Source organism: Callithrix jacchus, chromosome 15, assembly GCF_049354715.1.
Source record: "Callithrix jacchus isolate 240 chromosome 15, calJac240_pri, whole genome shotgun sequence".
NCBI lineage: Eukaryota > Metazoa > Chordata > Mammalia > Primates > Cebidae > Callithrix > Callithrix jacchus.
Window position 1 is genome coordinate 29,594,199 of NC_133516.1, and position 14,023 is coordinate 29,608,221.

The window sequence follows — 14,023 nt, forward strand, 5'->3', positions numbered from 1 at the left end:
GATCACACTACTGCACTCCAGCCTGGGTGACAGAGCAAGACCCTGTCTAAAAAATGAACAGGGGGAAAGGGGTAAATACATAGGTAAATTTATGTGAATATTGACTGTATAAAATAGTAATAATGAGGGCAGAAAGAGTGGCAAATAGCCTTAAAGTGTTTTAATGTCCTAGCACTGTATAGGAAATGATAAAAATGCTACTATTTTCTATTAGACCTTGACAAGTTAAGGATGTATGTTGTTACCCCTGTGGAAATTACTAAAAGAAAGGGAAGAGCGTATACAATTAACAAGTTACCAGAGGAAGAAAGTGGAATGATTAAAAACAAAAAAATCCAAAAGGAGATGAGAATAGAGAAAGGAAAGTGAAGAAGCAAATAGTAAGACAACAGGTCCACACACAAAGCAGGCCCAGGCTGCCATTCTAGGGGCTCCCATAGCCTTGCAGTGTCCAGGGCCGCCACAGCTCTTGGAGACTGGGCAGGGTGTAATGACACAGTACCAGCCAGACCAGTAGGGCAGGCTAACACCTGATATCTTGTCAGCTGGCCAGAAATGCTGAAGCAGCCTGCACTCACCAGCAGTCACTGGCATCTGGAAGCCACCTTTCTGAGGACCACTGGAGCCAAACACTGGTTCTGCCACCCCAATTTAAGCATGAGGAGGTTGCTAAGGGGAGAAGATACTAGCTCTAGCTAGAAGAAAGAAAAGCAAAAATGCTGACAGTCGTTATCTCTAGGAGTGACTTCTCTTATAAGAGATGGGGTCTCAGCCGGGCACAGTGGCTCACGCCTGTAATCCCAGCACTGTGGGAGGCTGAAGCAGGTGGATCATCTTAAGTCAGGAGATTGAGACCAGCCTGGCCAACCAATATGGTGAAACCCCATCTCTACTAAAAATACAAAAAATTAGCTGGGTGTAGTGGCAGGTGCCTGTAATCCCAGCTACTAGGGAGGCTGAGGCAGAAGAATCACTTGAACCAGGGAGTCATGTGAAGGTTGCAGTGAGCTGAGATCATGCCATTACACTCTAGCCTGAAAGAGAAGAGCAAGACTTCATCTCAAAAAAAAAAAAAAAAAAAAGAGAGAGAGAGAGAGAGAGAGATGGGGTTTCACAATGTTGCTCAGGCTGGACTCAATCTCCTGGGCTCAAGCGATCGTCCTGACTCAGCCTCCTGAAGAGCTGGGACTACAGTGCAAGCCACCACACCCAACTCTAAGTAATTTTTACTTGCTTTGATTTTACTTCCAGAATTTCTAATCAGTATTCTTTCCACACAGAAACAACCAACCAAGTAGTCAAAAGGAAACCTAAAGAAGAAACAGGCAGAGGCACTGTAAGGCAGCAGAGGATTGTGGCAGGGGTCCAAGTCGGGCAGCACCAGCATCTCAGCTCTGGTGGTGTCCAGCTTCTGTGGTTTAGGGCCAGGCTGTCCCCTAGCCAAAGGGAAGCAGAGACCAGGGCCATGCTTTTGGGGCTTTCTGCTCCAGAGTCTATGGAAAGAAGGCAGCCCAGAAAGCCCGATGGCTTCTAAGACACTATCCTTTGCACCAAATGCCCTAGGCCAGCCACAATCCACCCTATACTGGCAGCCAGTGTCTGGGTAGAGCTTTGCTATACCTCCACAGGAGCAGACACAGCAGCCACCTCAGTACCTCCACTGGCACCCCCTCTGACTCAGGGCCCCCAGTGTCCCCAAGATGAGTCTAAGCTTCTTCACATGGTCCTGAACCACAGCCTGCACACCCAGCAAATGTCCCTGGGGCCACTCCAGGGACCAGCCCTGTCAGTTACACACTTCCCTATCCGTCATGCTTCAAGAGCCAGCTCAAGGAGGTAACCCAGTGGGCCCCTCCCAGTGTCCCTATTTACCCTGAGGCACAGTGACCGCCCTTCTCCTGCACCCTCTTTGCCCCACTTGCCTCTCCACCCTCTCTGCAGCAGCCCCACTCCACATGTGGCCCTGTGACAGCTGCATGCCTGTCCTTCACAACCTGCTCTGAAGGTACCAGACAGCTCCAGGAGGGGCTCAGCACACATTTGCCTCAAGCTGAAAAAAGGAATTCAGAAGGCACTCAGGAAAGGGCTTTATGAACGGCCTGGGGCTCTGTGAGCCTTTCAATGACTTGGGAAGACATTTGGAAGCAAAGAAGTTGTTCCCAGCAGATAGAGAGGGCAGGAAATGTGGCTGGGTTGGGGCAGGCAACCCCTAAGCAACTTCTTTGTGGCAAAGCAACCGGGCAATGCCAAGTTCGCATTCTACTGAGTTTCCTTCTGTCTCCTCCTAAAATGGGTAGCCGATCTTTTCTATTTCCTTTACTCTGCTTCAGGCCAGCTGCAGGAGCCTCCGACAGGGGCTGGCCAGGGAGGTTCAGGGGAAATCACCCCTAGGGTGCTTTTTCATACCTTCCATACATTGCCACTGAGAGGAAGCAGGTGGAGAAAGATGATGTTCTCTGCTAAGTACAGAACCAGAGTAGAGTTCTATAATGGCAAAATGAAAGGAAGCTTTGAGATTATGAATCTGATCCAACCCCATCACTGGCAAACTGACCTCAGAGAAAGTCTGCACTGCTCATAGGGGTTTCATGCCCCTGGTCCACTTCACTCACTCATGCTACCAAGCTTACCCTTTGGGGCACTAGCCTCTCTTCTCATCCCTTCTATCTTGAGGCTACTCCACATTCACCCCCTACCCTGGGCCCCTGGAGGGAGGCAGAGACAGGACAAGAACCAGGCAGTCCCACATGGCCTGTTCCCTGACAAGGTCCTCCACCTGGCCACCTCGGTCCCTCCTGCCCACGGAGGCCCCCTTAGGTGCCAGAGAGAAAGCTGCCATAAGGCATTCCTTCTAGTAACAGACCACAGGGAAGGCCACGCCCAGGATGGGCCTGCAGGCCCTGCAGAGGCCAGCACTGGCCAGAGAGACTGGCAACTTTGATCAAAGAACACTTTCATTTTTTAATATTCAGAGTACAGAGACACTGGAGCTCTGCCAGGAAAACACACAACACTCAAACACGCCCCTAATAACCCTCTGTTTGCTTTAGGCTCTGCACATAGAGACCTACCCCTTGTTCTCAATATAAATAACAAGACTTCGCTTGCTGCTGCCAGAGGCCAAATCCGAGAGAAGCATGCAAATGAGGGGAGAGGCAACTACCCCAATTGATGTACACAACTGCTCTAGAGGCTGATCTGGTCTTTCTCTCAAGAGCCATTAAAATGTTCAAACCCCTTGACCCAGTAACCCTGCTCTGGGAAAATTATTCCATAGAAATAGTAACAGAACAGGGGGAAGCAAAACAAAGCGTTCCACATACACACAATCTTGGTAGCATGATTCATAGTAGCTATGGCACCTCTGGGCCCTCTTCTGGCAGAATGCCCTAGAGTGGTCTAAAGTACCACCAGGCTGTGAGGACAAGGAACAATTTAGTATAGGTAAGGTACAGATCAGGAGAGAAGGCAGATACTGAAAACGGACAAGCTATGGAGGAATGTTTTTGTTTGGAGAGGACTGTCCTTCAGCTGTCACCCAGCAAGGCAACTGTGGCCCCACCCTGAAAATCGGGCACAGTGTAGGGCAATAAAAGCTCTCTTTTCTCTTATCCAGCCCACCCCAGGCCTCCTGCCCTTCTGGCCACATAAAGAGGACAAGGTCTATTGGAGCACATGACACAAGAAGTGACCATGGGCAGGACAGGGCCACATCACAGCCCCAGGGAGTACACAGGCCTCCAAGCAAGCCCTGGCAAACAGGCCCTCGGAGGGTTTCGAAAAAAGGGGTGGGAGCTCCTTTGTGCCCCCACCTGAAACCGCAGACCATAAAGCATGGGATAACGCGTCCTCCCCAGCAGAGGCAGCCTCCACACATGGCCTCTCAGAGGCCACCTCTTGAGACCACCCTTCCACAGAGAGGTTTTGTCACTGACATTTTCTCAATGTGGAAAACAGTCCAGAAAGATTCTCTGAGGTGCCTGAGTTGAAGGAGGAGCCAGAGGCAGAATCCAAACCCTGGTCTCTGGCCCGGGGTGGACTCCACACCAGCTGCCTGCATCTGGCTCCTCAGGGACCAGCAATCACCATAGAGGAGTAAAGCTATCTGATGCAGTGACTGGAGTCTAGCCAGGCTGCAGATGGCTCTGCCAGGGCTCTGGGCACTCAGCATTCCTCAAGGGAAAAACTCCTGCAGCCTGCCCCACGGTGGAGTTCAGCCTACAGCATCATCCTGGAAACTCCCTGAGGGATGGCTTATAAACAGCCAACAGCTGCTCCAAGCAATGAGCAGGTCCAAGTGTTAGTTAAATGGGGCCGCTGCCCTGGGAGCTGCCATCACATCTGCTCACGTGGTCTGCACCCACTCTCAACCTGGACGCTGCAGAACCTAACCACGGTGCTCTAAGTTGACAAGTTGAACCTTGAACCCATCCCACCCAAAAACCCATAGCTAGTGGGTACTTAAGGAATTGGAAAAAAAACTGATATGCCAAAAACAAAACAAAACAAAACAAAAAAACCCAGGACTAAAAAAATTGAATCATGGTACTCTCAAAGAAGTATTAAGCTGCCATAGATAATTTCATTAAAGTATATTTACCAAAAGATAGTCATGACAAGGCACATGAAACAAAAGTTACAGAACAGCAGGATATACACAGATATATCTTGATCTGTAGTTTCTAAGTTTTCTAAAAACAAAAAAAAAATCCCTAATTCATGTAAATATCATTTAAATTGTAAAAGAGGAGAGGAGTAAAGATTTATGGCAGAGAAGCTAAGCCCCAAAGGACCCATAAAAGGTAAGAACTGGATTTGCCACATTGGCCATGCTGGGCCCAGATATTGGGGTATGGGGCCTGCACAGCCAGCAAACTGCCCCTCACCCTCCCAGGGCCCATCTAGCCCACAGACCACTCTGGGAACGTGGACGGTGCTCAACCCCATCAGGCTGCCCTGAGCGGCAATCTGCCAGCCGTGCACTCTGCCAAAGAAAGACTCCTTTTTTCCCCACACAGGGAAGGGTATCAGGGACAGCTCCACTCCCTTTCAAAAGCTGGGAGACTTTAGCCAAGGAAATTTTAGCCAAGTCCCTTCACCTGCCTGGACTGTGGTTTCATCACCTATAAAGGCAGATCACAGAGTCCCAGAGGAGAGGTGAAGATTTCCTAAGAGGAGCTTTGGAAGCTGAGATTAGGACACACAAGGTATCAGGACTCATGGCCCACAGAAAGGATTGGGCTGTGCTCCTACTGCACCCCTACCCAGAAGGGAGGGGCCCAGTGCCAGCACATGGTGAGTCGCTTTTACCATCTTCCTTAAACCAGTTCTCTCTTGATTCATTCTCCCACATTCCCAGGCCTATTCCTGAGAAACAGAGTCAGGAAGAACGAGCCAGTGGCAGGTCCCTGCCTGCTGCTTCAGCAGGAGATCTCCACTGCACAAGACTGGGATATCCCCGGATGTAGACATCCTCTACAGCGGGACTGAAAGAACTTGGGAGGTGTGGATGGGAGCTGCCCTGCTTGGTACCACTAGAGTGGAGCAATATATGCCAAATCAAGCTGATGTCATGGATCCACCCTGGTGTGTGGAAACCATCACTGGGGCCCAACATGCAGAGCAGAGAAGTCTGGCATTGGCTGGACTCAAGGGTTTGGGCACTGGACCTTAGCAGGGGTGGGAAATCTCCACAAGAAGGTCATGCACACATTGAGCTGGGGAACAGATTTTCCATCTCTGAAGAAGGAAGGCTAGTGGCCCCACTTCTTTTGCAATATGTGACACCCAGCTCCAGTCAACTATCTCTGATGGTGACTGACTGCTCCAACTATGTGCAGACCTCCATACAAAGCCATGGTAGGTGGTGGCTGTGGAGGCTGGGAGTTCGGGACTTGCTTGTTCAGGCACTCTCCGGCATAGGAGGAGGTGAGTGCTCCTGGTTAAGTGCCTCCCCGCTTCTCCTCCCACCTGTCAGCCCCAACCCAACAGTCCATCCCACAAGGCAGGGTGGCAATGGCTGTCAGCCACAAACCCTGCCCTAGACACGCCTCCATGGCACATATCAGTCAACCTCCCATCAGGAAGAAATGACAGAGCACTTAAAAACAAAAACAAAAACAAAAGCAGCTGACACAAACAACCCTGAATGCCCTCTTCCATGGGCCAGCTTTCCAGGGCACATCTTATCAGGGCAGTACACAGGGGGCTGGGAGAAGGGAGCTGCCTTAGAGATGGGTCATCCAAGCCTCTAGAGTTAGCAACAAAAAGGCTGGCAGAGACAGGGAAGCATCAGCCAGAGAAGCAGGGGCCCATCTAGGGGTAGGAACGCATCCTTTCTTCCCACAGAGCCTAGGCTAGACAACCTGCTGGAGCTCACTCCCACCTACTGGGGATGTGGTTGTATGGGGATGGGACAGGATTTATCCTAGGAGAGTAATACAAATTTTAAAAAGGAATCTGAATCTATAGATTCAATGCAATTCTGACCAAAATCTCAGCAAGTTTTTTTTTAATAGATATTAACAAGCTGACTATAAAATGTGTAAGGAAAGGCAAAGGAACTGTTAGAATAGCTAAAATAATTCTGAAAAGCTCTCCTCGGGCAGTGGGGCAAGAACACAGGCAGGCAGGCTTGTGAGGGGCAAGGTCCTAGGATGGCTTGTGAGGGGCAAGGTCTTGGGATGGCTCCCGCCAATCCTGCTGGATTTGCATTTACTTAGCCACAAACCCTGGCCCTACAGTGTTATCTGGTTAGACGAATGAATCTGCAAAATGAGGCCACTCAGCTTATTTCAAGGGACTGTCTAATATACCAAATAAGCGGGGCTCTGCAAAGTGGTTCCTAATACAAACTTCTAGGTCACGTCTGCTTATTTCTACTCCCATCCACTGCCTCACATTTCCCCCAACTGTTGTCTTATTTGCAAAGTTGGCACATGCTTTATGTAAAAGTTAATTCTGTCTTTTTGAGGCATGTCCAGAGTCCTTGAACTCTCTCGGGAGGGCCTCACAGTACCTTCCTTCTGCCCAGAGCCTCAGCACTAGCTGGGAAGCAAGTATGGCATCTGCTCTGTTCATCAAGTGAGGCAAGCTTTATTTTTATTTTGTCCATCTTTGGTTGAAGATACTGAGGCTCACTGAGGCAATGTGACTTGCCTAGGGTTAGAGAATTAATAATTGGCAGGGCATGGCCTCAAACCCAGGAACCACTTCCAAAGCCTGACCTTGCTCCATCTGTCTGGGTCCTTTCATTTCAGGGACTACTGCTGGACCAAGAATCTTTTCATCATGTGTTCTTTCCCTAAGTCTCTAAATTAAAAAAAAAAAAAAATTTTTAAGATGATGAACTAGCTACATCAATATATGGAACTGACCACCAGGCCTCTGCAAGGGACACTGGGTGACCTGGGTAACTGAGGAAGATGGACTCTGCTCTCTGCCAGCTAATGGGACATAGGGAGCCGAGGCACTCACAGGCAGCAGGCTCTGGGATCACCCAGTCATTCAAATTCAGAGTTGAATGGCAGTGTGGGATGGAATGACTCAGGGAGGAATCCTGGTCAGGGCATAAGAGGAGAAACCAGGGAGGAAGGGAAAGAGGAGGGTGCCCCCTCCATCTCTCTGTAGAGCCTGAATCAGGAGAGCATCAGAGACAACTCAGCCTTTCCCATCCAGACTGGGCCCTGGGTCTCGGATGTAGATCTGTGTAACTTCCTTGGCGTCACTCCTGAGATGGTGAGGGGGTCAGACTGGAAGGGGCTCCCAGGGACACTGTATTAAGAAAGAGTTGGGGTGATGTCCATTCATGCCTCCCCAACAAGAGGCTATACCACCCACCCTTTACAGATTCATGCCTCTGGACCTTTGCTGCCCAAACCCTATCCTCTGGATTCCAGACTTAAAAGGCAGGTTCTCCACGAGGCCTTGTCCCACTGAAAGCAGGACGGTGTTAGCTGAAGGCAGCCTAGAGCGGGCACCATGCTCCTCTCAGCACACTTCAGAAAGGCTGATGCCAGCAAGGTGTCCCCCCTGGCACCTGGGCTCAACCTAGAGTGACCCTGACTGAAGTGGGCTGTTCTCACCTCCCAGCAGCCGAGGAAGAGGGACGCTCGCTGGCAAATGTCCTCAGAAGTCATCCTTCCAATGGAGTGGAAGGTCACCTCTTTCTCTCCAGGGGCAAAAGAGGCTGTGGCAGGGGCTGTAGCCTAGGAGGCTCTCTAGAATCAGCTCCCAATCCATAAGCACCCTGCATGAGAACCCCTTCCCAGACCTGGGTACAAACAAAAAGCAACATCCTCCTCCCTGGATAGACACAGCCTCTGCTGCATCTTGCTCTTCCTGGGAAGCCCTCATGCCCAGCCCTGGACCCTGCAGTCTAAAGTGGAGTCCACATGGGTCTGGCCCTGTGTTAGGGCAACCAATGTTCTAATCTGCCTTCCTAAGTAACCTGAGCAAGCCCTCTGCTCTGCATCTGTTAAAGTCAGAAGAGTCTGTTTTTCTCTGGGGCCTACAGACACAGGCACAACTCCTCGCTAAGACTAGGCTTCCTGGCAACCAAGGGAGCGACCTAAGTAGCAGGCCCTACCAGGAGAGGGATGCTAGAAGTCCACCTGCCCAAAGTCTCTAGAAGTTCAGCCCCGCAAGCCAAGCTCCCAACTATTGGGAGGCAAACCCATTCCACCACGCTGCATTGCCCCAGAAGAAGCCAGATTAGAGTAAAGCAGAAGAATATGATGACCTGAAGCAGAACCCAAAATGTCTAGCATGGTCGGTCCCTGGGCTGCGGTGAGAAAACAGAACAGGGCTCAGCACCTGCCCAGCTCAGTGGGCTCAGGACAAGGCCTATGAGCAGGTCTTGTGCTCCACTACAACTGATCTGTAAGACCTGGCAGGGAGCAGGTCCTCAGGAGCCAGGGCCTCTTTTATCTACAACTCACCGACAGGAACCTGGAACTACACGTGCCCTTTGTTTTTTTCCACGCTGTGTTCATTATGATATATCCTGGGCACACAGAAAAGTTCAGAGAACAACCTAACCCAGGTACTCACCTCCTGAAGAGTCAATAAAAGCAACATTTTGCCATATTTAAGAGAGCTTTGTCCCCCTCCTTTTTTCTTTTGTTAAAACAAAATCACACATCATTGGCCAGGCGCAGTGGCTTACACCTAGAATTCCGACACTTTGGGAAACCGAGATAGGTGGATTGTCTGAGCTCAGAAGTTCGAGACCGGCCTGGGCAATCTGGTGAAACTGTGTTGTTTTGGTGCCAAAAAGTTAGCTGGGCATGGTGGTGTGCACCTGTGGTCCCAGCTTCTTGGGAGGCTGAGATGGGAAGATTGCTTGAGCCTGAGAGGTTGAGGTTGCGGTGAGCTGAGATAGCGCCACTGTACTCCAGCCTTGGTGACAGAGTGAGACCCCATCTCAAAAAAAGAATAAAAACAAACAAACCACACATCATAGAGCCTTTCCCCAATCCTGTGTCCTCCCTGCTTCCCTAGGCATGAATAAAAGGCATCACTCCTCATGCACGTATTTACACTTCTGCTTTCGCGTTCTTGGGAGCACCTGACGTCTTATCACACACCTGCTTCTTTGTTAACAGCCTGTCTCCCTCCAGAAAATGTCAGCTCCATGAGGGTAGGGGCTGTACTCTGTCCGCTGTTGCCTTCCAGGGGCCCACAATGATGCCCTGCACAGAGCAGACGACCAACAGTCAGTACTTGTTGACTGAGTAACGCACATATATCATTTTGTGTTCCTGCCCTGTATGCCTCAATTCTGAAACCTGCTTTTTCCATCACTTAACATCACATTTGAGATTCACAACCACACGGCTCAACATTCAAGCCTCTTACCGCTGTATGGACCCACCCACCTGCTAACCAGTGAGCCCTCTTTCTCAGGGAGGAGGAGGAGGAGGGAGATCAGAGAAAAAAACACTAACACATCAAAGCCTAGAAACTGGAACTCAGGCTCCAACCAGAGTTCTAGACTTTAGGAACCTAAGAACAAACCAGAAGACCAAGGGGCCTCTAACACGTAGTTACCACAGATTGGGGGAAACTGTGCCAGCACCCACCCATAAAGCCACACATGTTGGGGTCACATGGCAAAGGAGGAACTAACTGGCCTTCATCTTCCCATCACCAGCCAGGGACCTTCAAGAGATGAGGACTAGGGCCCAACAAAAAGCCCCAGGCCCAGCACCAGCAGACCCACTCACCGTTTAGCACCACCAGCCTCTCAGCATAGAGCTAGTCGCATGTCTGAGCCCAAGCAGGGGCCATGAACTCTGCAGGGCTCTCGGGATGGTGTGAAAGCACTTTGTAAATGGTGTCTGCAGTCTGCTCCTGATTACAAAGGCAGAGATGAGGCCTGCATGTGAGGAGGTTCTACTTATACTGGTGAAGGTGAAAAAAGCCTGTGGCATTAGGAAAGCCTGCTCTGGTGTGACTGCCCAGCTTCCTCTAAAGAGCAGTCCTCCCCTACTGCTGCCCCTCTGCAAAGCAGAGCCCTGGCGCATGAAGATCTACACCCCTGTGCCTGAAGGAAGCTCAGAGCAAAGGAAATCAAGGGAACCTATCCAGAAAGACACACAGTCTGAGCCCAGGAAGAGAGCCCCAGCTCAGGGCTGGGCATGGGAGGAAGCACATGAGACCTCTGGAACTGCTGACATGGAATTGGCAGTCAGACACTCTGCTCACAAAGATAAGCGGCACAGCTCTGCCCCGCCCCACCCCACCCCACACACTGGTTCCTGCAACAGTTCCCAGGCTCCAGGTGTTTGGGAGGCAAAGCAGCATCCAAAGCTCTGTGGAGGTTGCAGCCCTCAAGACTGTGGGAGAAGACCTTGTGCTTACAATCATGAGGGATGGGTACCCAAGACCCTCATGTGTGCTGTGTGTAGGCAACTTAAGTGGACTCAACCAGATGACGGTATTTGGCAAAATAAGATAAATACTACAGAGGGAAGTGAAGCCAGAGGGCAGGGCACAGACAATGACAAAGGCGCCCTCTGACCCGAACTCTACATGAAGACCCAGATGTCAAAAGTATAGGAGAGGAGAAGGACCTCCAGACTGAGAGGATGGACAAAAGGCAGGTCAGGAAATGCTGATGGCCAGGGGTGGCAAGGGCTGACCACAGAGGGCTCTGGCTAGAGGGAAACTAGAAGAGGATGGATGAGGCCAGATGGCCCAGGCAGAGCTTCACAAACCAGGTACAGAAAGGTAACAAAGTTAGCAAGGAATGGAGAACCACGTCATGAAAGGTGTGTGAGAATGGTAAAAAGGCATAATGTAAGGACTAAAAAGAAACTGCTGGGGGCTGAGTAACAGTCAGATGGAAAATGAGGGGAAGGAGGGAGAGAAGGCCTCAGAAGGAGAGAGTTTAGATTTTTTTTTTTTTGAGATGGAGTTTTGCTCGTTACCCAGGCTGGAGTGCAATGGCGCGATCTCGGCTCCCTGCAACCTCCGCCTCCTGAGTTCAGGCAATTCTCCTGCCTCAGCCTCCTGATTAGCTGGGACTACAGGCACACACCACCACCATGCCCAGCTAATTTTTTTTTTTTTTTTTTTTTTTTTTGTATTTTTAGTAGAGATGGGGTTTCATCATGTTGACCAGGATGGTCTCAATCTCTTGACCTCATGATCCACCTGCCTCGGTCTCCCAAAGTGCTGGGATTACAGGCGTGAGCCACTGCGCCCGGCCGAGAGTTGAGATTTTAAAGTCTGAACAAGGCAGCCATAGGCAGGGAGAAGAGGGGAGGGAACAGGGCAGAGACTGAAGAGTTGAGAGGACCCAGAGACTGGGAGACTGATGAGTGCTGGAGTAGAGGGCAGAGCCTGGAGCTGCACATGGGCATTACCTGTGCTTCTCGCCTTCTTCCTCCTCTTCTCTAAGTTGCTTGGTCTTTGGCTCCCCATCTTCCTTGTCCTGCAAAGGGAGAAAACCAGCTCAGTTGAAAGCTCCTACTTCCAGTCCACACAGCCTAGGGAGCTAACAATCAGGACATCTCAGAAACCAGGCACCTGGCACAGCCCAGCTTGGTGTCCTAGACTCCACGCAGGGTACACACCTGCTGCATCTCACAGCACAGCTGGAGCCTCACTGCCTGTGTGGAATTTAAAATCCCTGACTCCAGCCCAGTCCCAGTACATGGTGGCTCTCAGAGAACACTAGCAGAAAGAGCTGGATGGCTTTAGGTGGTGAGAAATGCAGCCACTTGGTGCCATGGAGGGGCCATGCTGGCAGGCCACCACTCACCTTCATGGGTCTGGATGGAACCACCTGCTAAACTTGGAAAGACAGGGAAAAGAAGAACCAGCAACCAGGGCAGGATGAGAGCTCAGGCCTCCTGAGACACCTTTCAGGTCAGAGGCCTCTCCAGAAATACCTGTTTGGTTTGCTTTAGAAATAACATGGGGGTCCAAAGTGGCTCCGGCCGGAGGTCGTGGCGCTTGCGAAGGCGAGGTCATGAGTTCAAGGTTAACCTGAGCAACCTTATAAGCTCAAACTGATTGGCCAAAAAAAAAAAAAAAATAGAAATAACATGAACTAGGACCAGGCTTATAACAAGACTCACTGCCCAGGCCTGTGCTATATTCAGGGAGACAGAGGTAAGGGGAATTCGTGTTTCCATGAAAATTTTCTTAATCTGGTTCTTTTAACTTCCTACCAACTGCATCTCTTAAGTCCAGAGAATCATGTTCATCTCAACCTTGATCTGTCATTCTTGTTCTCAGGTGCCCTGAGGGCCACAATAGAAGGAAATTACCATACTGCTTTCACCTGCAGCAGAAAATGTCTTCCTAGACTTCCTCCCTTATTATGTGATTACCACTGTTAGGTCAGCCTGCCGTGGTCAAACTGACACAGGGCGTGTGTGTGCACGCTCAATTCATGTGAACACGCCTTAGGCCCAGGGCATGTACTGAGAGGCCCCAGGACAGAGCCGTTGTGGGGGTCTCACTGCATGCCAGGGTTGGCCCTCCAGAAGGTGACAATGCTCACTTCACTATGGCAGCGCCCTGCCTTCAACTCTCACAGGGCATTGTTCTGAGAGATTTATGAGCTCCTTCCACAGGGAGCCTGCTCTGATGGACATAGAATGAGCTGGAGTTTGCATAGAAATTCTAAGCGGCCGGGCGCAGTGGTTCACACCTGTAATCCTAGCACTTTAGGAGGCCAAGGTGGGTGGATCACCTGAGGTCAGGAGTTCAAGACCAGCCTGGCCATCAGGGAGAAACCCCATCTTTAAAAAAAAAAAAAAAAGAAATTCTAAGTAAAACAGCTGTTCAAACTGCCTTTCCTAGACGTTTATTTATGCCGTTGACAACTTCGTTACTAAGAGTGGCATCTGCTTTATGTGGAGACTGCAAGCATCGACCAGAGACCGCCATTCCTTGGCCACGCAATCTCCGGGGAGCAGGCTACCAAAACCAGATTGGAGGCCTGGCCCAGAGTAAGGCTTTTGTCATGTGAACAGATCAAGATGCCCACTGACCCAATTCAGGGCAGCTCATCTCATGGCAAAGAGGCAGCAGGAACAAAATAACTGACCAAGTGACAGCAGCTACATGAGAGAGGTCAACATGGAGCATGGTTCTCGGGGGATGGGTGAGAGATGGGCTGGGCAGAATTGGGTGACACAGGATAGGGGAATAGGAGTGGGAAGGGCAGAGTTTGAACAAAGGCAGGGTGTGGTCTGAGGAGCCTGCAGGTGACTGGGGTTGGGGGAGGGGTGACGATGACTGACAGGTAAGACGGTCAAGGCAGGCAAGGGCTGAACACAGAGGGCGCTGGCCAGTGTTCTTAGGCAATGGACAAACAGAGGAGACACTGGGGAAGAGTCCACCGACCTCTGCTGGGCAAGATGCTTGGTGATGGCCCAAGAGGGAAGGGAGAACAGAGTACAAATGCTTCACAGAAATAAGTCAGGATTCTCCAAATGGCTCCCAGGGCTGCTGGAACCTGGATGGGGCTTCCACAGGGGCCCTGCTGACACCTGCAGCCCTCCTT

The 14,023-nt window shown here is 50.6% G+C and overlaps 1 protein-coding gene across 5 annotated transcripts in view; it reads right to left on the minus strand.

Annotated features, from left to right (window-relative positions):
• Positions 1–14,023, minus strand: part of CCDC12 (coiled-coil domain containing 12) — a 56,297-nt gene that overhangs the window by 11,083 nt on the left and 31,191 nt on the right. For all 5 annotated transcript variants that reach the window (XM_008981568.5, XM_078350689.1, XM_078350691.1 and 2 more), the window contains one exon: positions 11,871–11,938. In XM_008981568.5, the coding sequence (XP_008979816.1) occupies positions 11,871–11,938 (68 nt within the window). The remainder of the gene's footprint in view (positions 1–11,870; positions 11,939–14,023) is intronic.